The sequence below is a fragment of the Tinamus guttatus genome, unplaced genomic scaffold (assembly GCF_059628265.1).
Source record: "Tinamus guttatus ecotype Peru unplaced genomic scaffold, ASM5962826v1 Tinamus_guttatus_pri_ptg000215l, whole genome shotgun sequence".
NCBI lineage: Eukaryota > Metazoa > Chordata > Aves > Tinamiformes > Tinamidae > Tinamus > Tinamus guttatus.
The window spans coordinates 2,228,514-2,254,051 of record NW_028288749.1 but is presented as its reverse complement, the minus strand read 5'-3'; the positions used below and the strand labels follow the sequence as shown (position 1 = coordinate 2,254,051).

The 25,538-nt window shown below is 54.0% G+C and overlaps 2 protein-coding genes across 2 annotated transcripts in view; both read left to right on the top strand.

Moving 5' to 3' along the window:
• Positions 1–12,002, top strand: part of XPR1 (xenotropic and polytropic retrovirus receptor 1) — a 79,697-nt gene extending 67,695 nt beyond the window's left edge. The window contains exons 12-15 of the mRNA XM_088524854.1: positions 8,221–8,387; positions 9,092–9,231; positions 10,038–10,259; positions 11,329–12,002. Of these exons, the coding sequence (XP_088380980.1) occupies positions 8,221–8,387; positions 9,092–9,231; positions 10,038–10,259; positions 11,329–11,389 (590 nt within the window). The 3' untranslated portion in view covers positions 11,390–12,002. The remainder of the gene's footprint in view (positions 1–8,220; positions 8,388–9,091; positions 9,232–10,037; positions 10,260–11,328) is intronic.
• Positions 12,003–17,952: 5,950 nt separating this feature from the next.
• KIAA1614 (KIAA1614 ortholog) lies at positions 17,953–21,911 on the top strand. The gene is made up of 8 exons (XM_088524887.1): positions 17,953–18,439; positions 18,746–18,809; positions 19,119–19,265; positions 19,527–20,765; positions 20,841–21,072; positions 21,231–21,340; positions 21,412–21,599; positions 21,718–21,911. The coding sequence occupies exons 1-8, from the start codon at positions 17,953–17,955 to the stop codon at positions 21,909–21,911; spliced, it is 2,661 nt and encodes an 886-aa protein (XP_088381013.1).
• Positions 21,912–25,538: the final 3,627 nt, after the last annotated feature.

Sequence of the window (25,538 nt, the reverse complement as noted above, 5' to 3'; positions counted from 1 at the left end):
TCTGTTGTTTAATAATAATAAATAAATACATAAGTAAGAGCAGAATCTGACACTTTTGCAGCATTTTTACTCTGCCAGAAGCGGATATAGTTTTCTAGATAAATGCACTGACAAAGTTGCTGGTATAGCTGTTTCTGGTGCAGTTCCTTTTAGAGCAATATTCCACAAGATTTCCCTCTTTTATAGAGGGCATTGACATTAACAGGATATGCCAGCGCAGCTAGAAGAGTCAGCCTGGCTTTGGATCATCCCTTGGATATGTTTCAGTCTTTGTAAGATTCAATGGTTATATTTAACCTTAGGTATTCAGCTCTTATCGTAACACACAGAGAAACAATGCAACAAGAGGTCTGCAGATGGGAAAAAAATTAGCTGTTCTTTGAGTGTGCCGGTTGCTCCTTGTGTCGCGTGCGATTTATGCTGTAATTGTGTCCTCTGTCAAAGGACACCTTTTGCTTTTTCCTGCTGTTATTTCTGTCTTACCTTCTTGCCTTTATGCTTCCATGATGTCATCTGAAATATGTCTGGCTCACGCAGAATATGGATTTGGCTTCTGTGCTTGAATAACTAAGCTTCTTGAGTCACTGGTAGTTTTCTGTTGTTTTCATGTGTTTTGTTGCTTCAGTGTTAGCATCTCTGTGTCTCCCTTGATTTTTCAGAAAGGCATTACTGAGCTTAAGCACAAGCTAAAATTGGTTATATGGGATTTTTTTCCTTTAACTGATGGAAAGGATGAAAGATGTAGTGGTTTATGCTAAATTTTCATTTTTCATTTATGTCCTGTTTTTAATGAAATCATTGTGGTCTGCGTGGTCCAGCAATTTATTAACTTCTGGGTTCTACCACAGTTAATCCGCATGGGTTGGAGAGATGAGTATGTGGTGGCTTCCAGTTGGACGATGCAAAGAGGTGGCAGAAAGGGGAGAGGATGGTGACATCCAGCTATCGTATCGAGAACTGCAGGAGAATATGTGGCTGCCTCCGTCTGCGCTCTTCTCTGCCAGATAAAGTGCTGTCAAATGTACTGGGCTGACTTGGGTGGTTGTGTCATTTATCTCCCCTTGCTAATGTGCTGAGAACGGCTGGATGCAGGTCCCGAAAAGTGAGTTTGCTGGTAGGTGGAACAGCAATTAGCCATGATCCTAAACGGTTACAACAGGAGACAAGAACAAGTGATGTGGGAGCTGGGAGAGCTGTATGAAGTGATTTTGAGAGAAATCAGGCATTGGTGCAGTAGCTAATGACACCTTAAATGAGAAATGTAGCCTTACATCTAGTGAGTAGGGAGACCTGGCAAGGCAAGATAAATGGACATCTGGAGTTGAAGTACTTTTTTTATTAAAGAAAAAAAAAGAAAAAAGAAAGAAAAGGCACTGAGATGTTTTTCATGAAAGAGTCAGTTCAGCAGCATTTGTGAGATCCTGTTCCCTATTTACTCCTTGTGTATTGGTACAGGGTCTCCCATCTCCCTCCCACTCAAGCACTGGAAGAGCTGCCAGTGAGACAGGCCGTTTCATCTGTGTGTCACGAGGGCCCTTTGGAGAGCTTAGACTCATGGCTTGACGTAAAACAAACTTGGTGATGGGATTAACTCTCTTTTTTTTCTTAGTACTTGCTGTATTCGTGTGGCTTGTAATCACCCAGCATACTGGTAGCTTGACCAGGATGGTAATTTGGAGCCAAAATGTGCGATGTCCGTCACGTTCCTGTGAGGCGGGATGGGTCTTCTCATCCCTGCTCTCACCTCGTGCCCAGGAGGCCGTCAGTAATGAGCGCTGTTCATTAGTGAGTCCTTCTGATCCTTCCCGCCAGCGCAGTGCCGGTGCCATTAGTGCCGTTAGCTGAGGTGTCGCCACGGGCAAGTGTTTCCCTGCCGGCCTCCGCGCGGTCGCTGTGGCTTTTGGACAAGCCGGGAAGGACACGCGGCCCCTCAGCAGCGCTTCGCAGGGCGCGTAGGCGCCCTCCTAGGCAGAACAGTTTTGGGAGCTCTCGCTGCACCCTGAATGTCACCACAAATGAGGCATGCAGCCCCGCGGGGAGATTTCCCCGTGGTTTTTAGGCCTGTACATGTCAAGCGGGATCCTTGGCGGTGCCGACAGCCTCGCCGTGCGGGAGAGGTGACCTCGGCACCCTACCAGCGGACTGATTCATGCATCTGCCTCAGCAGCTCACTGCTGAGAGATGAATTTTAATAGCTGGGATTTTGAAAGTGCACTAATAGGGCTGTTTTTACCCCTTAATACAGTCTTGAGTTAATGGTGGCTGGAGAAGCGCGAACACTAATGATTAAGGTGTAAGTAGGAAGGAGGGCCTACTGCTATCTCATTTCACGGGCACTTAGGAGGGTGAAGTCTGGTTCTGTCTTTCTTTAATGGAGCGTTTTAAGAAAAACTACTGGCTGTGTCACAAATAAGCAATTTTCCTTTCAAAGGCAAACAGACTTGGAGTTCTCTGATGCTGCAGCAGTCTAGAAGATGCACTAATCCAACATTTCTGTATTTTATCTGGATGATTTCTGTTGCTTTTATATTTTGCAGGAAGCTATTGAGGGATCTTGAAGCATTTAGAAGTACCAGATGATATTGTGTAATAATGTCTAAATTGCCTGGTGAAGGCCTTGATTCCCACACTATTTCTGGTTGTGAATCCAAACATCTTTACTAGGAGACTTCTGGTAAATGGGCAGGCTGGAACGCCCATGCTTCTCATGGTAACAATTATGTGTCCCCAGATAACCCTTCTCAAAAACGCTGGAGAAGACACCAGCCCAAAGAATCATATCAGACATGTAATTACTGATATGATCTTCCACTTTGCAATGAAATCATATTTCTCTTCATTGTGAGACGTGAGCTATGAGACTGCTGTGACATCTTGAAATTAAATATAGTAGTTGTGTACTACAAAGCAATGCAAGCCAGTAGGGTATATTCCAACCAAAAAAGATTTTGGGGATCTGCCTGTTTTACAGATGAAGAACCTAAAGAGAAGACAGAGCGAGAGATTGTCTCCGACAATTCTTCTCTATCTTGCTGTTTTGCTTTAAACTGTGCCTGGAGGATAGTAGAACTTTGCAGAATCCAACAGAGAAGTTGTTCATGTGGAAGTGCTTAGAATCATAGAATCATTAAGGGTGGAAGGGACCTTTAGAGGTTATCTAGTCCAACCCCCCTGCATACGCAGGGTCACCTAGAGCACGTGGCACAGGACTGCGTCCAAGCGGGTTTTGAAGATCTCCAGAGAAGGAGACTCCACAACCTCTCTGGGCAGCCTGTTCCAGTGCTCTGTCACTGTGAAGGATTTTTTCCTTAAGTTCCTGTGGAACTTTGGATACTTCAGTTTCTGGCCATTTCCTCTAGTTCTGTCGGTGGCCACCACTGAAAAGAGGCCAGCACCATCCTCCTCACTCCCTCCCTTGGGGTACTTATAGACACTGCTCAGGTCCCCTCTCAGCCTTCTCTTCTCCAGGCTGAACAGGCCCAGCTCCCTCAGCCTCTCCTCACAGGGCAGATGTTCCAGGCCCCTGATCATCCTTGTGGCCCTGCGCTGGACTCTCTCCAGCAGCTCCACATCCCTCTTGTACTGTGGAGCCCAGAACTGGACACAATACTCCAGATGTGGCCTCACCAGGGCTGAGCAGAGGGGCAGGATCCCCTCCCTCAACCTGCTGGAGATGCTCTTCTTAATGCACCCCAGGATCCCATTGGCCTTCTTGGCCACGAGGGCACACTGCTGCCTCATGGTCAACTTGTTGTCCACCATGACACCCAGGTCTTTCTCCGCAGAGCTGCTCTCCACAAGGTCGGTCCCCAGCCTGTACTGGTGTCTGGGGTTATTCCTCCCCAGGTGCAAGACCTTGCACTTGGCCTTGTTGAATTGCATGAGGTTTTTCACCACCCAGCTGTCCAGTCTGTCCAGGTCCCTCTGGATGGCAGCACAGCCCTCTGGGCTATCGGATACTCCTCCCAGTTTGGTATCATCAGCAAACTTGCTGAGGGAGCACTCTGTGCCTTCATCCAGGTCATTGATGAATAAATTGAACAGGACTGGACCGAGGACTGACCCCTGGGGGACACTGCTAGCTACAGGCCTCTGTTAGTATCTGGCCAAGTCTGTCAGTGAACAGTGGTGGAGGACTCTTCATGTGCTCCTCCAGGTTATTTGGCTTTTTTACTGCCTTAAATCCACTGTCGTGTCATGTCTTTATTTCAATCTGTGTTACACAAAAATGCTTTGAGAATGCCGTTCTGATGGCGGTTCTTATGGGTTTATGTCACTTCTGGCTGTCGTGCTCCTTCCTTGCGTTATGGGATAGGTTTAGTGGGAAAACATCCTTAATGGACTAAATGGGCAGCAGAAAGTGTATGCTCAGCTTTTGACTCTTGGCTAGTCCACTGTAAGTACCTGTCCTTTGGTTTTAGTTCTGATTTGGTTTAGAACTGTGTTTGAAAAGCTCATCTAAAGAGACTGAGTTTTGTATCCCCTGATAAAGAGGGATTAATTCCTGCTGGAGACAGAGCTGCTCCAGTTCAGTCAGTCCTGTGTCATGCAGCAGGACTTACCTTGCTGTGTTTTCTGATAACCCCAGGCTTCTGACAGCTTTTATCACAGCTCTCACCATCAGCAAAAACCACAGCCAGCTGCAGTGGCTGACACACTCGGAGTGCTTATCGAGGGCCATTGTGCTCTTATCCAGATCTTCAATAATACATGGCATTGATTTTTCCTGTGTTGAATACTATATGGTGTTTACATTCCCCAGAATAATTCAGCGGGGTAAATAGATAGTATTCTTTGGAGGAAAAGTCAATATTAACTGCATCCAGTATAGCATTTGCTGTCTATCTTTGATGGAAAAGGACTTTTTCCTTGCCCGTGTTTTAGAAGGGGCTATAATTTCAGCAAGGTATTATTCTCTCAAAATGCTAGTGAGATACTCTGTCCCCTGTGGCTGTTTGTGGAATCAAAGATATTTGTCTATCAGCAGTTCTTGCAGGCAGTAAATTAGGCTGCTGGAAGTACCTTTGACTCTTTTTTTTTCTGCTCTGTGGCCATTCATTGCTTCAGTTCAAAGGTTGAAGCCTTCCATTATTTATCTAGTTGACCTTCTGGGGCAGTTCATAGGTGTATTTGTGCAAAGTATCTACTGAGAAAACTGAGGATGCTAATGGCAACTCTGCGCTGAAGGTTGTGAACGTAGCCCCTGTGGTGTCCTGCTGTCCATAGTCCTTGCAGCAGGGGCAGTACAGACATGGAACTTGGATAGCCTCTGGTATGACTGAGCACCTCCAAGTTTTGGACCTGCTGCTAAGAGCACCCGTTTAAATCTACCCCTTCCTAGTGGCACATGAAGCGGCAGCCTCGGATGTGTCACTCCTGTGCTTGCTGCTCTGAGTAGCTGCACAGCTTGGGCAGTTGTTCCATGGTGGTGTCCTTTCCAGCGCCCGATCCAGAGGTTCTTCCTGTAGCTGTTACTGGGCAAACTGGCAATTACATTGCAGAAGAATTATTGCAATCCACGGGCCATTGAAGACTGGGTCTCTTTCCTCTATGGAAGGTTAAGTTCCACCAGGTGTCCAATACTCTTCTCTCTTCCTGCGTCCCTCCCTCTCTGTTCACATTTTTGGTGGCTTCTAGCACATCATTAAACAAAGACTATAGGGTGAAGCAGTTCCTGTTTAAATAGACCCTGACATCAACATAAACATACAAGCAATGAGTTGCTCCTGGAAAAGCTGGCAGATGAGCAGTAGATGGAACCTCTGGGCAGAATATCAATGCCTTGATTTTCCAGCCTCCTGAGCAGCGCTGAAGAGGGCCACTAGGACCAGCCAGTGGAGACTGAGATATAATTGCTTGCCTAGAGCAGTAACATACTTCTGTACACCAGCTGAATACCAATGAGGACAGAAGGAAGAACGGTATCGAGCAGAATTGCAGGCAGGAAGAAAAAGGAGGCAAGTGATTAAAGGAAGGTACTTGAACGACAAAGCTAAGACACTAGTCTTGCTCTGATGAGAGTGTTTTACTGGGGGCGATTTGGTTTTGTGGTGGAGTTTTTTTAGAGCCAAATGCATCATACAGCTTGTTGGTGAGAAAGGAAGCAGCAGCAGGGGCAGGTAGCGTGACCCTAGGTGCGAATGAAGAGACTGTTGGGAAGAAGGGAGGGAGAGGAAAAAGAAGCCAGGAAAACAGGCTGGGAAAAAGCCCTTCCTTTGGAGGTGACTGCTAATGCAGCGAGGGTCCGTGCTTGGGTCCCTCTCTTCCTCAGACTCCTCCTTTTAGTAATAGCACAAAATAACCGTTAGGAAAACAGAGCCTGCAGCAGCGTTAACGTGTAAAATCACTGCGCTCCGCAGTGTATGGTGCAGTTTTGTTAACTCCAGGTTCACTGGCTGCCCCTTACTTGGTTGAGAGATGAACCCGTGGGGCCAGACTGCCCCCTCGAGTGAAGGACATAGGGTGAGTGAAGCATCTGACTTAAAAGCTTAAGCTGCCATATGAAGAATGTGGCCTCAGAGGGTCATCTGGAACATTTAGATGCTTTTAAAGCAATTCCCTTAATTACCTCTCTGAATTGTCCTTTAGGATCCTCTGGTTGTAAACATGGAGGTCTAATGAGCTAAAAATAATGCTGCAAAGCTTGGGCTTAGTGGCTCTAAGTCACTGAGCATCCACATCAACCTTATCTGCCTCGTCAAGTAACGCAGGGAGACTTTGGAGAAATGTCTGGGACCAAATGAAATCTTCCAGTGGAGCTCTGTCTGCTCACCTTCTAAAACCTCACCTGCCTCCTGGCTTGTGGTCCAGAGCCAGTATTTTGAAAAATGAGTAGTAAAGGTGGCTAATAGCAGCAGCGTCAATGTACCTGGGCATCGAAGCCTGTTAATTTGAAGCTTCACTGCAGAAAGGCTTTGCTACATAAATGATTTTAATAGATTTGCTTTAGGGGGTGTGTTTTGAAAAGAGAATGAGTGTCTGTGTTTGACCTATATCCTGCACATCATATCCAGGAAGCCTGAGAGGCATAATGGGAAGAATGTCATCTCACACCATGGCTCTCATTTTCACCTCCATTAATTTTATCAGATTGCCACATTACATTTATGTCATAATTGTTAAAAACGGAAAGGGAAGGAAGGAACAAATTGCACTGTTACTCCCTCTGTGATCAGCTTGAAGGATTCTGGTGTTTTCAAGCCGCAGATATGGCAAACACTGCTGTCACTTCTGTTAGCGTGGCATACGAGCGACATTGTTATTGGCTTCGCCACAAGGAATCAGGGAATGAGCAGTTTCAGTCACTGCACAAAGAGAAGACAAGACACTTGATTAGCAGTGAGATGCAAAATGTCTCTGCTCACAAAGCATTATAATGTGTTTTATGAACTTAGTGACCCAAGTATAGTTAGATTAATAGATAAATGAACAAATAACAGAATAACGGAGCTGGAGTTTTTTGTTTGTTTTGTTTTGTGTTTGTTGCTTGTTTTGTCTTTTCCAGGTGACTCTAAGGAAATTCAGCCAAGTTGGGGGAGCAGTGTCATCGGTTTAGGTGGAGCTGAGCACCCGCTTGTAGTTGCAGAGTATCCATATACACCCATGAGCAGATTTGATCCTGTACACCTGCTTTTTAAAAAACTCAATGCTCTAAATGGCAGTTTAAAACTCTATATCGAGCCTTCGTCAGTATTAATACCCCGATGTAAATGTATTCCCGTCCTCTTGCTTTGCAGTCTCACCACCACTCCTCTGAAATGACTAATGAAAGTTCAGGGGTTGTCCATCCTCTTTCAGGCCTTTAGTGCACTAATTTTCAGTCCTTACACATGGATGCAAACTCGAGCATCCTTCAGGAAACCCTATGAGCTGAGCTTTGCCTCGTTGCATTTTCCTTTGTAGCAGCCCTGTGTGAAATGTGGCCCCCAGCTTCCCTCTGCTGTTCAGAGTCAGAACGGCAGGTCTGCCACAAGTGTCAAGACAAAAAAAAACATCGAAGCAAATTTCATTTCCAAGTGCAAAAAAATGAACAGAGTTTGAAGATGGAATTTAAATGAGAATCTAAAGATGATTCAGTTTGTTTCAGATCAGCTAACTGTTTTCCAGAAACCTGGATAAAGGAGAATTATCTGCCACCCACCAACTCAGTCAATTTATAGCTGTTTTAAGAAGCAACCTGCTTTCAGCTGAACAGAAGTATGTTGTTTTTCTCTCTTCCAGCTAAAAAACACAGTGATACCCAAGTGTTCTTCTATCTGTGGATTATCTTCTATTTCATCAGCTCCTGCTATACCCTTATTTGGGATCTGAAGATGGATTGGGGTCTCTTTGACAAAAATGCTGGTGAAAATACCTTTCTTCGAGAAGAGATTGTCTACCCACAGAAAGTACGTATGCAGCCTGCTCTTATTTTAGAGATTCCTAAATGTTTTAACAGCAGTTGTTGAGTTGAGAGCTTGTTGCGGTTGGTCACTCCTGTTTCCCAAACACATTAGGATTTTCTTGACAGTAGAGTTCTGCTTCAAAGAGATTATATCCTACTGCTCATGTTTCTATTGGTTGAGAAGCAAATTTTCTGTAAAAGGATAGCTCTATCTACCATGAGAAGCTACACAAGCATAAATCAATTTTAAAACAGATCTTACCACATCTGTACAAAGCTTTTGCATAAACTGCTGGTGGGTTCCTTTAGCTGAACTGCCTGTGGTGTTCAGTGGTGCTTTCCAAGCTAGTGGCAGATGGCTCATGAAACAGGTTCTAAACAGCAGTACAAATGATCACATTTCTTCCAAATTCACAGGTATGTGAGCGTGTGGGAAATGCTAAAGGTCTGCAAATTTGGCTTATTAGATATGTTTTTTTTCTCTAGGAGTAGAAAGCAGAGGGAAAGGGAGAAGTGTTATTGCATCTTCCTTGTACAGAGCCTGCAGACGGCGATTGTGCAGTCACTGTGGGATATAATTCCTCTATATTTGAAAGCTAGGAGGTTAACTTAAAAATGTAGGCATGGCAGCTTACCTCTTCTTGAAGGCCTGAGCCAGTCTATCCTCTGTGTAGTTGACCTGTGCTGTTTGTCTGTCTTGTTCTTCAGGCATACTACTATTGTGCCATTGTAGAGGACGTGATCTTGCGTTTTGCCTGGACCATCCAGATCTCCCTCACTTCCATGCAAATCTTTCCGTACGCTGGGGACATAATTTCCACTGTCTTTGCCCCACTTGAGGTTTTCCGGTAAGGCTGCTCGGCTGAACAGTTCATTTCTGTTTTATGCTTGTGTAACATCAGCACAGTGGGAAGTGCTTTGCTGCTTGGACACAGAAGCTACAGATCCTTGAAAGACTGTGTCTTATGGAAACCTTTAATCCAAGCAGTGTGCTGACTGATGAAGACTCCACAGTGCTTTGCAGGAACATGTGACTGGCTCCTTTGTGCTGTGCTGCTTGTTTTCTATAAACCTTAGACCTAATCTTGAGTATTGTTATTACTAAATTTCTCTGTAAAATTACCTTATTGGCAGAAACAGTTGAAATTTCACTTGATGCTGCATTTATACTTTTCTAAAGTGTACTTTTTCTAAATACTAGCTTGAATTCCACATCACTGCTTTTGATCAGTTAAGTTTCAGTGCACTTCATGCATTTGTACTCCAGCTGGAGCCTCTCCCAGCTTTTTCTGATCAATACCAACTTGCAGCTGAACTTCAGTCATATACGTGGTGGAGGTTGCCATATATTTTCCTTTCACTTGCAATGTTGGGCTACACCCATGCCCTTCAGACAAGGGTGTTGATCACAGTTAGGACAGTGAATAAATGTGTCAAATCTGCTGTTCTGCAGCAGAATTGAGTCTGCCTCTGATGGAATGCTGCTGTTAATCATGTGCTGTTTCTCTCCATCCTGCCAGTGTGTTCCCCAGAGGCAGGTTGTGATCAGCAAGAAAATCAGTGGTATCTGGGTCCAGTACTCGTGCTCTACCAAACGCTGACGATGCCTGCAAAAGTGGTAGTGAACTGATGAATTTTGCTTCTTTCTGTCTAGACGGTTTGTGTGGAATTTCTTCCGGCTGGAGAACGAGCATCTGAACAACTGTGGTGAGTTCCGGGCCGTGCGGGACATCTCTGTGGCACCGCTCAACGCCGACGATCAGACACTCCTGGAGCAGATGATGGACCAGGAAGATGGTGTCCGAAACCGCCAGAAGAACAAACAGTGGAAGCGCAGCCAAAGTGTGTCCTTGCGCAGACCTCGACTGGCTTCGCAGTATGTCTTTCCTGTCCTCTAAATCCTGGGCTGGGCTGCTTGTTAGTAACATGACGTGGACATTTAAGGCTTTGAAGTCGTGCTGACTTTAAAGTCATTTTGATTGAGATCTCAGCTGAAATGGTCCTTCAAAAGAAGGACAAATCCAATACTAACTGTAAATACACCTCTGCTACAGAGCTCGTGAATCTTATATATCACCCTTGGTCCTTCATAACCGTTGAGAAAGGGAATCTCCCTAGAGGAGGGCCCTTCCTGTGAGAACAGCCTGTAACAGGTGCCAGAGGTGATGTATCCGCACCTGGAAGAGAGGCTGTCACGTGTCATTTGGTTAAGATTTCATTCCTGAGATCTCAGATCTATTCTTTCCCCTCCTACCTCATCCCTTCTTGCACCCTGAACTCTTCCCCATAGAACATCCCAGACCCTGATGCTGCTGCCTTATCTTCACTGCTCTTAAGTGCCACAAGATGCTCCAGTGACCCGTGCCACTTTTCCTCATGTTGCTCCTGGAATAAGGAACCTGGTGTGGATGCCACACTCTTTCGCTCCATCAGTCCTAACCAAGCAGTGGTCAATCATGGAGGTTGATTTAAATAAATAGATTTAAGGCTCCATTTATCCCCAGGACATGCAATGAACTGAGACATGGCGAGCGTGTGATTGAATAATTCGCATCACCTTTATGTAGAGCAGTGACAGATGGAACAGGGACATTCCCTTGATTTGCAGTGTCCTGTGAGGGCAAGTGGATGGCTGGATGGATGCAGCTGGCATCTCCAAAGGATTTTCCGCCCTGTCCCTTGTTGGCACAGCCTGGCAGGGGGCCTTCTGCCCGTGCAGAGAGCAGCCTGCGCCGTGTCGCGAGGGTGGCAGGGAGGGAGCTGCTAAGGGACAGCTGATGCATGTCCATGCAACCCTATTCCCAGTGAGAACAAGGGAGTGCACAACAGTTCCAGGAGGCTGCTTGTTTCTGGCTATGAAAGATTTGCAAGTGCAGCTTAACATCTGTGTGCAATAATGGAGTTTTCTTCTCAAAGTGAGTGCTTTGTTTGGTTCTGTTTTGCAGGTCCAAGGCTCGTGACACGAAGGTATTGATAGAGGACACAGATGATGAAGCAAACACATGAAATGGCCACAGTCTTTTATTCCGCATCCCTTATTTTCTCGTTCTCTTCCCCTCTTCCCCAAGTAACCCAATCTCTGGTACAGTTCCAGCTGAAACAGGAGAAAACACTGAACATGTTTTCCGAGCTCTTCCAGACCGGATCCTATGGACTCCAACAAGCTCACTGTGTTTTGTTTCTTTTCTTCTGGGTTAATTTTGATTTTCTATTTTAAAAATAAAATATTTTACTTCGTTTTGCCAATCAAGAGGACGGTTCAGGAAAGAAGGATTGTTTACAGTCTCAACAAGGACATACAAACCTATCTGGATGAAGAAGCATCATAGGGACTCCCTAATGGGACAGTGCCGAGACCATGCTCGGGTTCTGCTTGGCCCGGTTTTGACTGGTTGAAACCGGACTTAGGTTTTTAACTCTGATTTTTGTTTTGTTTTGTTTTTTTCTTTCATATCCAGCGCTGAGGCACTGGCTGCACTTGCAGGGAAAGTGCACTTAGAGCAGTATCTTCATTCATGAAGCTACTTTTTAATTTGATGTAACTTTTCTTATAATTTTTTGGAAATATGATGTATCTGTTGCATATAGTTTTCACATTATTTATGAAACTTAACAACCATATGAGAGTGATTTTTGAGTCCTGTGCAATGAAGGTTGTAATGGTTAAGCAAAGCCAGGAATGTAGGTCTAGATCTCTAGGGTTATGGGGTTATGCCCTGCGAATACCCCTCTCGTGAGTCAACTTGCACCCATTTACCTTTTCTCTCTTACTTTCTTTTCAATTTTATTTTAAACCAAAGTTTCTCTTTCTAATTTTTAGTTGCTGCTACTGCTTCAGGTGCCTGGGCATATCTCACGTGCCAGTTCATCCCCAGCTTCCCATGCAGCTGTGTGAAAGTAGTGCAAATGATCCTATAACCTTTTTAAAGAAGAGTTAGGTCCTACCAATAGTAAAAGCAGCTAGAAAAGCTAAGGGTGGAGAACTTCACTGTCCACATCAAAAGCTCTTTTTGTTCAAAGCCTTAATATTCACTGGGTGAAGGAAGGGCACAGACCATTGCGTGCCAAGCAGGAGCTTTTCTGGTGTTCTCCTCCAGCTCTGTGCAGCGGCGGCCGAGCGGGGCAAGGAGAGGACCTTTGGGCTGGGTGGACAATCTCACGGGCTTTGCTTCCGGGGTGGTTGTGCTGTGGGTCGCTGCCACGGAGCAAGTGAGAGCGGAAACTCTTCAAGTAGGATCCTCGTTCGATGTCTGGCCATGGCCTTGTGTCTAGTTTCAGCCCAGGGATGGTAGAAGTCCCCGCTCGGCTGCTGAACGGTTATTTTTGTTCCTTAGCTAAGAGCATGGTTGCTCCATGACCAGTGCGTTGCATTTTCTCTGTTTGCCTGCTGTGCCTCTTGCCCGGAGGAATTGAAGAAGGGAAACTTAGTTCATTTAGTTAATAAAAAAAAAAAAAAAAAAAAAAAAAAAAAAGATTAGAAGATGTTAGGTGGCAGTGAACCAGTGCCCCTTGGCGCTGCAAAATCGTGCCCACCTGCACTCGCGTGACCCACTCCAAACGCAGCGAGGAGCTCGGAGGCCTGCAGGAAACGCCGCTGCCGGCGCGGACCCGGTGCCTGCGTCGCGGTACCGGAGGAGCTGAAGAGCGTGTGGTGCCACGCGGCTCGCAGGGCGCACGGCTCCTGGGCACCCGCGCACGGGCAGCGACAGGGCGGAGGGCCCTGTGCATGTGGAAGCGGAGGTCGGGGTACAAAGCCCCTCCACATGCTGTTTTTCATTGGCATCGCAGCAGTTGTTGCCACGTTCAAAGCGGGAACGGGCGCGCTCCGACGCGGACGCTACCAGGTGGGGAATTTTTGGCGAGCAAGAGCTGCTGGAGGAGAGCGAAGCCGTACTTACCCGGGGTGTTTTGAGAGGAGGGGAGCCACGCCAAGGGGAGCAATCCAAAAATAATAAGAAAGAAATGCTGTTGCTGAAGCAAGGGATACATTCTGTACAGAAATGGAGGTTGTGTTTTGGGGGCCTGTGGCTCCCGTGGGCGAGCAGCAGTGCAGGGTCTTACGCTTTGATCCCTATCCTGAACGGAAGGATCGAGCTGCAAATGATTAAATTCTTACTCTGTGGTTTATCAAATCCTTATGGAATGCAGGATTTCCATCTGTCGATCTGCTTCTTTGACCTTTCCTCTTCCCTGCTCCTTCCCTCTCCTTCCCTTCCCCCCCCCCTTTTTTTTTCTTTCCTGTCTTTGCTGCCAGGAGAAAAAAAAAAAAAAAAAAAAAAGAAAAAGGGGAGGAGATGTGCTACAGCGAATGTTATCTCCCAAAATAAGACATTGTCCCTTTTGGCAATGAAGGTGTTCTCTCTGAGGAAAGTAGCCTGAATTCCTGGAAGCAGGGCTTTAAAAGAAACGCGATTCCCTGGCGCTGCGGTGTGTGTTCCCTACCTGCCAGAGATTTCTGAGAAATGAGGAGTGCAGCCTCCTCCCGAGAGCTAGCGCTGAAAACAGGATGGCTCTGAGTCTGCAGTAACATCTGGCCAATAAAATGCGATATATCGGAGCAGATGGCGATAGAAAATTGGCCCTTTGCTCCTTGAGAACGATCTGCAAAACAGGAGCGAGAGAAGGCGGTCGTCCTAGGATGGCTCGTTCCATGCAAGGGCTTTGCAAACAGAACGGAAATGGGAATTTGGAATCTGCTTTGGGGCTGCATCACCAGCAAATAGTCGTCAAAAGCCATGTCCTCCCCTCCTCTGCAGAAAGGGACGCCTTGGTCTCGCAGATGAATCCTTCTGGAAGGAGCAATGAAGCTGTGAGGGTTGGAGGGAAGACAAAACCTTAGTAGTCATAGGGTGGGTTTTGGCTTTACAGAACTGGATTTGGCAAGAAAAGGTAGAAACTGGGTCAGCCTGTGTTGGGCTCCTTCTGTCAGCTTGAGCCGCTGGCTTCCCACCACGTCTTGACAAGCATGTTTGAAGCGTTCATCACTAGTGCGCATACCAAATAAGCACCTGCTTCTCAAATGCAGGCGTTTTCTCCAAAAGCTGGCCGCTCATCTTACGCCTCCCAGCCGGTCTTGTTTTGTGGACGTCTTTTTCCCTCGCTGTTTTCTGAAGATGATACAAATGGTGTGCAGAGGAGACGGGCAGCTCTCGGCATGGAACCATCAGCACAAAGGTGTCCTGGGGAGCAGCGAGCTTGGTCCTTTCCATAGGACACGGGGCTGCTCTTTCTTCCCTGGTGGGCTGGGCCGCAGCCTTTCTGCTGGGACTCGGCCGCTGTGGCCGTGTCCAAGGTGAGGATGGAGTGTGCTGTTCGGGCCAGGAGAGAAAAGTGGCTGGGATTGTACTGCAGGTCTTCTGAGAAGCAATGGAGGTGGTAAAAGACTCCAACTCCGTCCAGGTACCAGACAGCCAAGGAAATCTGACCTTACCCTGTAGGGCTGCTGCTGAGTGCTCATTGCTTTGCCGCCGTGTTGGAAGTGCCCCGGGTGCCGGTGCTGGTTTGCTGTGTTGGAAATGCGGAGCCCGTTTTCCTCGAGTGCCGCATTCCAGTCTCACGTCCTCCACAGTTCTGGGTAGCGCTCACAGGGGTAAGGAATCTCCCACCTTAAACATTTTTCATTTCAGCTTTTATTCTACAAGGCCATTGGTTTGGTTTGTCCCCTCGGGAAGGGGCCAGGGCTCCTAGGGAAGATCCCTGCGGTTGCTCTTCCCCAGCCTAGTTGCTCCGGGTGGTTCTGCAGTGGAACTTGGCCCCCTCGCGCGATGCATCCGCCTGGCCGGCACGCTGCGCTTCAGCACGCGGTACTGCCACTGCTGTGGGTCATCGTCCCTGGGGACAGCGCTGGAGCCGCGAGAGAAGTGCGGTTTGGGGAAGGGGAGAAGAGCAAAGGGTCTTCGGTATCTGCAGAACTTGGCCCTAGCGGCCCCAGGAGTTTGGCCCGACCCCAGGTGCCCCCTGCGCAGTCCTGGTGCAGCGGCCAGGGCCACCCTGTGGCGTCGAGATCGCCCAAGCTCCGGCAGCCAGAGGGTGACCTCCTTGCCCCAGGCAGTCAATGTGGGGCCTGGTGGCGTCTGTGACTATCTCACTATCCTGTAGCTCCTCCTATCAAATGACCAGTGTTTGGAAGGGACCCGGGGTGGAAAAGCCTTTGGCTCTATCCCCCTTGTCCCACTGCCATCTTCCTCTCCCCCTCTCCCTGCTCTGTTCGTCTAAATGATTATCCTGCGAAGCCCTGACTTGTAGATGTCAAAAATAATTATGGAGTGTGATTAGTCCTCTGTGGGTGCTTTTTTCTTTCCTCCTCCCTTCTCTTGCTATCCCCTTCTCCACTCTTCTTTTTGGCTAAGTGGAAAAAGTGAGGACAAAGACTTGCTGCTTGCTTGGACTCATGATGTATCTGTGACTGCGCTATTTGCTGTCTCCTCCTTCCCTCCCAAATGGATATAATTTTGAAGTGTGGAAATACCCTTCTTGATTAGTAGGTTTAAAAAAAATGCACAATGTGATACTGTTTCATAGTTTCTAGGTGGTTGTATAAAGCAAAGTTACTGTGATTGTGTTTTTAAAAGGAAAAAGTGATTGGTTACTGAATCTGTCCTTTTTTCATTATTACAAGCTCTTTGTTTTCCAATGGTGGTGGGATGGCTCCTTTGTCACCGGTCTGTGTGTCCTTTTTGCCTCCCCTGGTATGCTGCACGGAGGAGGTGTTCGCTTTGGGCAGGGACATTGCTCCTCGCTGCTGCTCTCCAAGGGGACATCATGGGCACCAGCCACTCGGCACCTCCAAGCAGGTCTTGGTCCCCAGCGGAGCCTTGGGTGGCCCACGGTGTCCTCCCCGGGCCGGGTTGTCTGGGGTCTGTGTTCTCATTTTGTTCTGTTAAATCCGTCGGCGGCTCTTGCAATCAATCTTCCTCCAGAAAAGAGCCACCGCCTTGAAATTAATCCAGGCCTGTTCCTGCTCGCGTCGCCCCCGGGGTGTCCTTCCCTCCACATCTCCCTGGAGATTTGCACTTCAGTCCGTGCTCCTCCTTCACCTCCCTGCCCGCGCCCAAGCGCGTGGAGCATCCTCGGGTGATGCCCTGGCACTGGCTCGTCCCGGCCCGGGGGAGCCCACACTTTCCCCGCTCTGCACCTGCTCTCGTGCGTTGCATCTCGCGGCAGCTCTGCAGCGAGCACTGCGCGGCCCAGGCAGGACAGGCCCGTCCCCTGCTCACGGGATGGGAGGGGGACACGGCTGCCCTGCTGTGCGTCCCCCAGGGCCGCGTTCTTCCCCGGAGCCCGGCCGCTCTTCGGGTGCCTTCGCACTGATGCTCCCAGGCCCCTCTTGGTGGGTCTCCATGGCGCGCTGTGCCCCGGAGGGAGTGAAACCCACAGGCTCTTTCCCAGCTGTGATGGGATTTGCGAGGCTGGGCCAGCACCGGAAATTGGAGTGTCCGTCGTGGGCTGGGAGCAGCGTCAGCGCCGGGACCGCTCGGGCAAGGGAGGATGTTTTAAGAAGATGCGAGAGGTTCCTTGCTGCTCGCTCGTGGCAGCGGGGCCAGGCGCGGCTGGAGCCGGGGGGATTAAAACAATTTCATAATCCTGGTGATTTCCTTTCCATCGGGATTATGAAACCAATCACAAATATCAGAAGCCACGGCTTAAACCAGCAGCCCGGGCGCAGCTGCCCGCGGCCCCGGGCAGCGTGAGGCCACGGTCCCCATGTCCCCGCGCCCAGCCCCCACGGGGCCCCCGGTGCCCGCTCAGCGCAGGGTCCTGTGCATGCCCAGGTAAGTGGGGCCAGAGCCCTGGGGTAGCTTTGGGGACGGGCGATGCGCGAGGGCACCCGAGGCTCCCGTGCGCCCCTGGGCTCCAGCCCGGCTGTGTCCCAAGGGCATCCGCTGCGGAGGGGCTTTGCGGGAGCGCCATGCTGTGCGCGCCACTTGTCACCCCTTCTCCCACCCCGAGCCCTGGGGGATCTTGCACCCTCCCTCCCTCCGGCCCGCTCCCAAATCGCAGCCCAAACAAAGGGACATTCCTGAGGGCCGGCCAAGGCGCGAGGGCTCCCTGCGCGCGGCCGCTCCGCTGACGTGGGGCGCTCGCCCATGGCCACCCTCCTCCGGCCGCCCCGTCGCCAGCAGGGCAGCGCCTTGCCCTTTCCCGGCGCCGATGCCGGTTTTGGTCGCGCGCCCTGGTATTCGGCGTCGCAGCTGGATTGCAGGAGCGTGAGGAGGAGGGAAGGAGGGAGGGCCGCGGCCCGGCCGCCGGGGAGCCCAGCCAAGCGGCTGAGCCTGGCGCGGCTGCAGGGGCTGTGATTTGCTGCTTGGGCCTTTTTTTTTTTTTTTGCGTTTTCCCCCTGCTTCCTTCCCCTCTTCCGCCTTCCTCTCCCTGTGCCCGGCCCGTTTGGGATGCTCTGCTCCGGCCCCGCGGCTGAGGCCCCCCCTTGCCTGCCTCTGCATGATGGGGACCCCCGTGGCAGCGGCGCTGCCTCCCTGCCCTGCGCCGGGGAGCCGGGATGCCGGGGGCCGCCAGTGCTCGCCCACCCTCCGGCACCGCTTGTCCCCACAGGGCGCCCTGTGAGGCAGCGCATGGAGCGGGAGGCGGCGGCTGAGGCGCGCCGGGCGCCCCGGGCCCCTAAGCAGCGTGGCCGGGCACCGGCAGAGAGCCCCGAGGCCGCCGCGCGGCCCAGCGAGGCAGCCCCCGCGGGTGGCCCCCATGCCGTGCTGGAGGGCAAGGTGAAGGCCCTCAAGGAGAAGCGGGGAGCCGGGCGACTGCGGCCGCGACGGGCCAAGCCGGGGCCGGACAGCACTGAGCCGCGGGCCCAGGTCCGCACGTACCTCACGGATGGGCTGCTGGACGGTGCCACGGACTCTGCGGCAGCATCGGGCACCGCTCCAGCCTCTATGGGCCACGGCAGTGCCGGGGGACCCTGGAGGCTGCCGGGGGACAGTGACCGCACCAGTGGCCTCTCGCTGGCCCAGCGCGTGGAGAGGAACCGGCGGCTGCTGCAGGAGGTGCTGGGGCTGGCACCAGGCCGAGCGCCCGCCGGGTCTCCGCAGGACGTCCCCGCTCACGGTGGGTGCCCGGCGTGGCGGGTGGTGCTGGCGGCAGAGGTGCCCCCTTCCCCAGTGTTTCTGCGCTAAAGGAGCCGGCCTGCTCAGGGGTGTTGCGTTTGCCCGGGCATTGGGCCCGGGGCTGCGTGTGCCAGGCTGCTGCCAGTGCCACAGGCTCCAGGCAAGCGAGTTCAGCACCAAGAGCACGAGCAGGGAATCCTCCCCTGGGAGCGGGAGCAGTTTCTTCCCGACAGCCTCTGGGGACTCATGTGGGGCTGGGGTGCCGCTGCATGTGGCCGCAGGCGCTGACGCATCCCCTGCATTGCAGAGCCGCCGTCGAGCGACACGGACCGGGACTCGGGTGTCTCCCTGCCAGATGCTGACGGCCGCGGGTAGGTGCCCCGGCGGCGCAGAGGGGTTAACGCCGGGCTTCCCCAGGGACTGCCTGAGCTGATTACTGCAATCAGCGGGATTAGGGGGGCGGCGGCACCCAGCAGCAAGCAGGAGCGCACCGGGCGCCTGTGGTGCTCGGCACTGGGAGCTCTTGCACCAGCCCCTCATCCCGGGCTGCCCGCAGGGCTGGTCCCCTGCGCCAGGGCCATCCTGCCCGGAATGGGAGGCCGCGTGTTTCTTTCCGGGCTGAGCGGTACCGTCGTCACCACCAAAGCACCTCTAATCCTTGTTATTTTTTCCTAATCCGTCTCGCTGGGCTGCAGGGCCTTTGTGGCGGGGCCGGAGCTCGCGCTGAGCCCGCGCCACGAGCAGGCCAAGCAGCTGCTGCAGCGCGCCCGCATGAAGGCGCGGACAAACCCGCTGCGCGCCAGCCACGACATCCTCCCCGGCGCCAGGTGAGCCCCGGCCTCCGGGCAAAGCCCCCTCGCGTCGCTGGGCCGACTCTTTGCGCTGCGCTGAGGTAGCGTCACCATCTTCCCCCAGCTGCAGAGCACTGCGTTCGGTTTTCTCCCCTGCCCTTCCCTGTGCAGCTCACATGGCCCAGCCCTGGGCTTTCTCCTCCCCTCCCGGTGCCAGGGATGTTCCCAGGGGATGCATCCCTGCCCTGCGAGCCCTGGGTGCTGGCCAGCTCTGCAGCCTGCCTGTCCTGCCCTTAGGGAGCCCAGCGGGACTCCCGCCCTGGAGCCGAAGCCGCGGGATGGAGAGGCGCCGGCCAGCGGGAGCCTGAGCGACTCGTCGAGCGGGGAGTCGAGCGGGGGCGTGCGGCGGGCGCGGGGGCCCTCGCCGTCCCGCGTGCGCTTTGAGGATGAGTCGGCCCGCGACGCCGAGGTCCGGTACCTGGAGCGGCTGCAGCTGCGGCAGCGCCGGGCACTGGGCTCCGTCCTCAGCTCCCTGGGCCGGGGGCAGCCCCTCTTGCAGCCCGAGCCGGTCGCCCACGCGAGTGACAGCGAGCGGCAGAGCCGGGGGACAGCAGGGGACGCGGCAGGCTCAGACAAGGTCTCCAAGGCTGGGGGTACCTGCAAAGCCTGCGGCTCCTTCCTTGGTGCTGCTGCCAGCAGCAGCGACGCGGGGAGCACAGAAAAGCGCCTGGGTGAGCGGGAGGAGGTGAGCGCGCCCCCACTGGAGCCAAAAGCCAGGACGCTGGGGCCCGGCGGGTCCCCGCTGTGGATCCTGCCCTCACGACAGCGCATCCACACCGAGAGGATCAAGGAAACCTACATTGGGGACGTCACCTGCGTTGACGATGTGGACTCAGCCCTGGAGAGCACTGACACCTCTGACGGCTGCCGCACGGACAGCGAAGAGGGGGGACCCCGGGGCCCCCGCCCCAGTGCCCATGGGCACCTGCGGCCCCATAGCCATGATGCCCCCGTGGCTGGGAAGCCGCAGCGGGAGCGTCACGGGGCCGATGGCAGAAGGGACGTGCGGAGACTGAGCGGGTCGGCGGGGCCCAAGGCTTCAGCCAACGGGCCCGAGGTGCCTTCCCCATGTGTGGCTCTGCTGCCGGTGTCGCTCCGGAGCACTGGTGGCCACGAAGCTGTCGTGGGGCCGCGCAGGGCCCCCTCTCTGCAGCCAGGCCTTGAGCCCCCTGTGCTGGGTGCCCCTGGCCGGGGCCACTCGTCAGCGCCTTGTAGGAAAGCTGGTGGCCCCCGAGATCCCAGCCCTGAGCCCGTGGTCCCCGCGGAGCGGCCATCCCCGTGCAGCACTCGGCACCTTCCTGGCAGCCCCCTTGGTGCCCTGTCTACCAACAACTGCAACAACACACAGGGCCGGGCGCTGAGCGGAGGGCACAGGGCCGGCGCCGCAGCCGCTGCTGCGGGCACCTCGCTGCATCCCAGAGGAGAGGAACCGCCAGCACAGGAGCAGCGACGTCCCAAGGGCAGCGGGGCCAGCAGGTGAGTGGGGGTGCCGGCGGCTGTGTGTCCTGCTGGCCACGCGGCCGGGTGCCCACGCGTGTCCTGTCCCCACAGCGCCACCACCCCAGAGCCCCCCAGCAGCCGCAGGGGGGGCAGTGCTGCCGCCAGCGGCCTGAGGAAGCTGCTGTGCAGCCTGAGCCAGGGCACCAAGCAGCGCCTGGGCCGCTTCCGCTGCTACAGCATGGAGCAGCTCCCAGCGGCCGGCGCCGCACCACCCAGCCCTGCGCCACCTGGTGCCGCACCGCCCGCCATGCACAAGTCACCCTCGCTGCAGTCCCTGCACCCGGTGAGTCCCTGCCCCACACTGGAGGCGGGCAGTGAGCAGCTGTCAACACCAGGGCTGTCAACAGGGCACAGAGTGGAGAGGCAGGTGTGGAGGGAGAGGAACAGCCCCACGTGCGGGTTCGGATCGTGCCCCCTCTCAGGCAGGTGTTTTCTCAACAGGTCTCGCCCCTCAGGCAGCCCCGGCGCACGGCCTCTGTGCAGAGCCTGCAGAGCCTCCTGGCCAAAGCGCCCCGGGCCAGCGCCTACCTGGTGCCCAAGCCAGGGGACGGGTAAGTTGGGGGACGTGGGGACGGGGGCCTCCTTGGGGGTGGCCCCATGGCAGCTTGGTGCCCCCTGCCAGCAGCAAGGGGGGCCCGGCGCCCCGGCGCTCGCTCAGCCTGGAGGACATCGGAGCCCCTGACCTGCCTCGCGCCGTGGGCCGCGTGATCGAGGTCTTCCCCGACGGCACCAGCCAGCTGGAGCTGCGGCGGCCGCCTGACGGTACCTTCGGCTTTCGTCTCGCCTCCGGCCACGGCCGCCCCGACTCAGGTAGCAGTGCTTTGCCAGTCCTGGGTACCCGCACCCTCCTCCTCCAGGGCAGGTCTCATCCCTCCCCAGGAGCTGGGTCTGGGCGAGGGCGCTCAGCTCACCTGGCCTCGCCCTGCAGGTGTCTACGTGCAGGAGATGGCGGACGCCGGCACGGCCAAGCTCTACGCAGGGCTCCTCGCCGTGGGTGATGAGATCCTGCAGGTCAACGGGGCGGCGGTGTCACGCCTGGCGCCAGCCCAGCTCCACGAGCTGCTGCTCCGTGCGGACACTCTGTCCCTGCGTGTGCTGCGCCAGCGCCCACCCCGACGGTAGCAGCAGGACCACGGTTCCGCAGGAGGCGCCTTGGGGACCGGGGCGCTGCCGCCACAGGGCACCGCCATCCCGCTCTGCGTGCCCTCCCACCCGTGCTGCCAGCCCGTCTGTGCCCCAGAGGACTCTTTCTGTGCAATACTTCTCCCCCAGTGCACGTCGGGGGAAGACCTGATATCTCCAGGCCTGGGAGGCAAAGCAGGGGCACAGGATCCGCTGCTGATCGTGTCTGGTGCCCCCAGGAGCTGCCCGGTGTTCCCGAAGGGCTCCTCAATGGTGTCGGAAACCTCTGCCTGTGGGCTGTTGGATTTCGCTTAACTTATTTCAAAATGATCAAAAAAGAAAGGGCAAAAAAAACAAACCATGCTGCCCAATGTCTTCTTGCTGGTGGCTCTGGGCTCTGGGTGGGGAGAGGTTTGTGGATGGCCATGTCAAAGGAGGGACAGTGCCTGGATGAGCGGAAGGAGCCTCCTTCCCTGCTGGGGCAATGCGTGGGCAGGATGGGGCTGGCGGCTGCGCATGTGCTGAGGGCTCGCTGGTTGCTTGTTGGTTTGTCCACGTGTTGCGCCAGCCTGAGGCAAGGCAGGAGGAGCAGGGGTCCCCATGCTCCATTGGCCGCACGGTTTTCCTGCGACGGGACGATGCCGTGGCCACTCAGCAGAGCTGCAGTGAGGGCACAGGTGAGTGGGGGCTGTGGGGCCCATGTGTCTTCCTGGATGGGGGCACTCTTGGCAAAGCTGCTCAGGGCTGTTTGTAGCCTAAGCCGTCCTTCGGGCTCAGCAGGGCTGAAAGGAGCTGTGCTGCCCGCCCTCGAGGGGCTCGGTTTGTGGCGGGTGGAAACCGCGCTGCTCAGCCCCGCCGGGGCTGCCCATGTTTTCCAGGCTGGCGCTGTGGGGCAGCCCAGGGGGCCGGCAGCGCCGCCTCCGAGGGCTCTCTCTGCCCCTGTGGAGGGCGCCGCGGGCGGACGCAGGGCCCAGTGCCTGAGGGGCTGCGCACGGGCCTCACCCGCCACACGTGCGCGGCAGCTGCTGCGCGGCGGAGGCCCCGCGGCAACACGGAGCGGCCCTGGCGGGTCTCGGTGCCGCGGTGCTGTGCTGGATGGAGCAGGCCCGGCCGCACGGGACGGCGGGCTGGGAGCCTCTCGTGTGCCGGCTCCAGCTCGTTTCCGGCCAGGCAGGAGCCCGGGTAAGCAGCTGCCCCGCTGCGCCTGCCCCAGCCCCTGCCAGCTGCCCAGTGCTGCCTCGCTGCTCTCCCCGAGGCCGGCTTCTTCCGTGGAAAGGCCGGGTCACATCTGGGAGGGGACATGAGGGCCTGCAGCGGAGCAGCCTCCTGCCCACTGCATGCCGGAGGGGTGGTGAATAAGTGGAAATCTTTATCCTTGCGAGGCAGGAGGGTGATGCTGAGCAGCATCCCAGGACCAAGCGGCCTGGCTGCCTCTCCCCGGCTCCTCCGCCCACTGGGAGATCCTGGGAAGCGCCTGCACACGCTGGGGCTCCTGGCTGTAGCTTGGGGGAGCTCTTCCCCAGCCAGTGGCAAGGCCTGAGGGCCAGAGAGGGAGGCAAGTGCTGGCCCCAGGAATGCTCGTCCCTGCAGCCAGGAGCACGGCGAGGAGCGCGCATTGCCTCCTCAGCCTGCAGCAACGCCTTTACTCAGTGTCAAGGGGTGCCACCAACAAAGAGGAGAAGCAAACGCCCGACGACAGGCGATGGAAGGCAGATCGGCAGCTGGTGATGACACCTAGATGGACATGGACAGAAGGGCAGAAGCTCCTGTCGCCTTTGGGTAATGCACGGGACTAGCAGCACCGTAGGCAGAGTCCTGCAAACACTGCATGTCTTGGAGGACGCGTGACCACATTTAAAATAACTTGGGGACGGAGGCACGTAGAGAAAGGAGGAACTGTTGGGGCCACATGTGCTCAGCCTGCTGGAGAGGAGGGGCAAGTTAAAGCAGGGGTGGCGTTTTCCTCCCCCGCCCATCGCTCCCTGTGTGCAAAACGCAGGCCCCGGGTCCCTGACTGTCCCTGTTAGTGCTTTGGGGGCAGGCGGCAGCCCCCAACGCGTGGCTGTCTGCTCTGTGCCCAGAAGATGAGCGCGAGCAGGTGGGGATGTCGGGGCTCCTCCGCACCGCAGCGAGGTGGGACTCCATGGCGGCCAGGCCCTGGGGAAAACGACACTGACCGGCACCTTCAGGCCGTGCTGCAGATCTGCTCTCGCAGAGGTACCGAACCCACCAGGATGAACACACTGTAAGAGCAATTACTGGAAAGGAGACAGCACATATTTAATACCACATAACGGAGACAAACAAGATGCTCTGGGATAATTAAGAGCAATTGCTGACACAATTTTCACATTAGTGTTAAGGACATGTGTGCACTAGCTCCAGCAGCATCTGCGCTGCGGGGCGCCGTGCGAGGGCTTCCTCCCAAGCTGTGCAGTGCAAGGCACGGCCGCCCTCACGCGGGGCCGAACCCCAGCGGCACCGCGACTCGAGCCACCGCCACCAGCGCCTGCAGGAATGCTCAGCGCAGGCTGAAGACCCAGGGCGGCCAAAGTCGCCCAGGCGGTGAATTGCACTCTCGGGGCGGATGGTTCTCAGGGCAGTTCGCTGTTTTTGTGGACGTTTTAGTGTCAGCACCAACTGACTTCCCCCTCCAGCCCCAGCCAAGACGCAGATGGAGAGCATCAAGTCAGCTCGTCCTGACTCTGCTTCTTTCCCATAAGAAGCTTATATAAGGGAAAGGACTTTAGGAATTTTTTTTATCAAGTATCACCCCATGGTTCTGCACTCAATAGTGCAGCACAAAACTGCTATTGGTATTTCTCCTGAGCGATACTGCCAGGATGAGCTTTCTAGACCACATTAGGTGTCAACTAATTAGTTATACCTCTCAAACTGCTGCAAGAGCACGAAAACGAGGCCTAACTGACACCTCTGAGACAAATCAGAGGTAACCAAAAGGCCTGGGCAGTAATACAGAAAGGCGACATAGCTTTGAATTTCATGCCTTTTGGCTTCCTACAAAGGAAGTTTCCAAAAAAATATCATTTGGGAAAAGTTCAGACATTCTATTTACATATTCATATGTGTTAAAATACATAATTAAGCCCTATTCCTCTGATAACACATCTTGCATCCACAGAAAGAATGTGGCTGTAATGGTCACTGAAAAGATCTTTAACGTTCTTCTCCTAAAAAAAAAAGTAATAATAATTTATTTTGGAACTGACAAGTCACTCGCCAAAGGGAACTCGCCACAAGTCACTCGCAAGAAGCGGCTATTCAGTGACACAAGAGCAAGGAAAGCATCAGTCAATGAGCTTTAGAGGCTCCTATAAGGAAGGAGACTTTTGGGAAAGCTTTAAGAACCTCGCCCTCAGGCTGACATTTGCCAGCTTCCAGCCCGCAGTGCATTAACAGGAGTTTAAAGCTCTGGAGTTTCTCGTGACAACGGTCTCGCCCGTGGCAGGAGAGCAGGCCCTGCGCTGCTTACGCTCTGCTCCGGATCCGCTGCAGTATTTTGGAGGGCGGCAGCCCCGCGCGCAGGAACACGGCCCGCTGCGCCGTGGACACCAAGGTACACATTCACGTTGCTTGTTTTTGTCTGGTTGAGAGCCAGCACCTCTG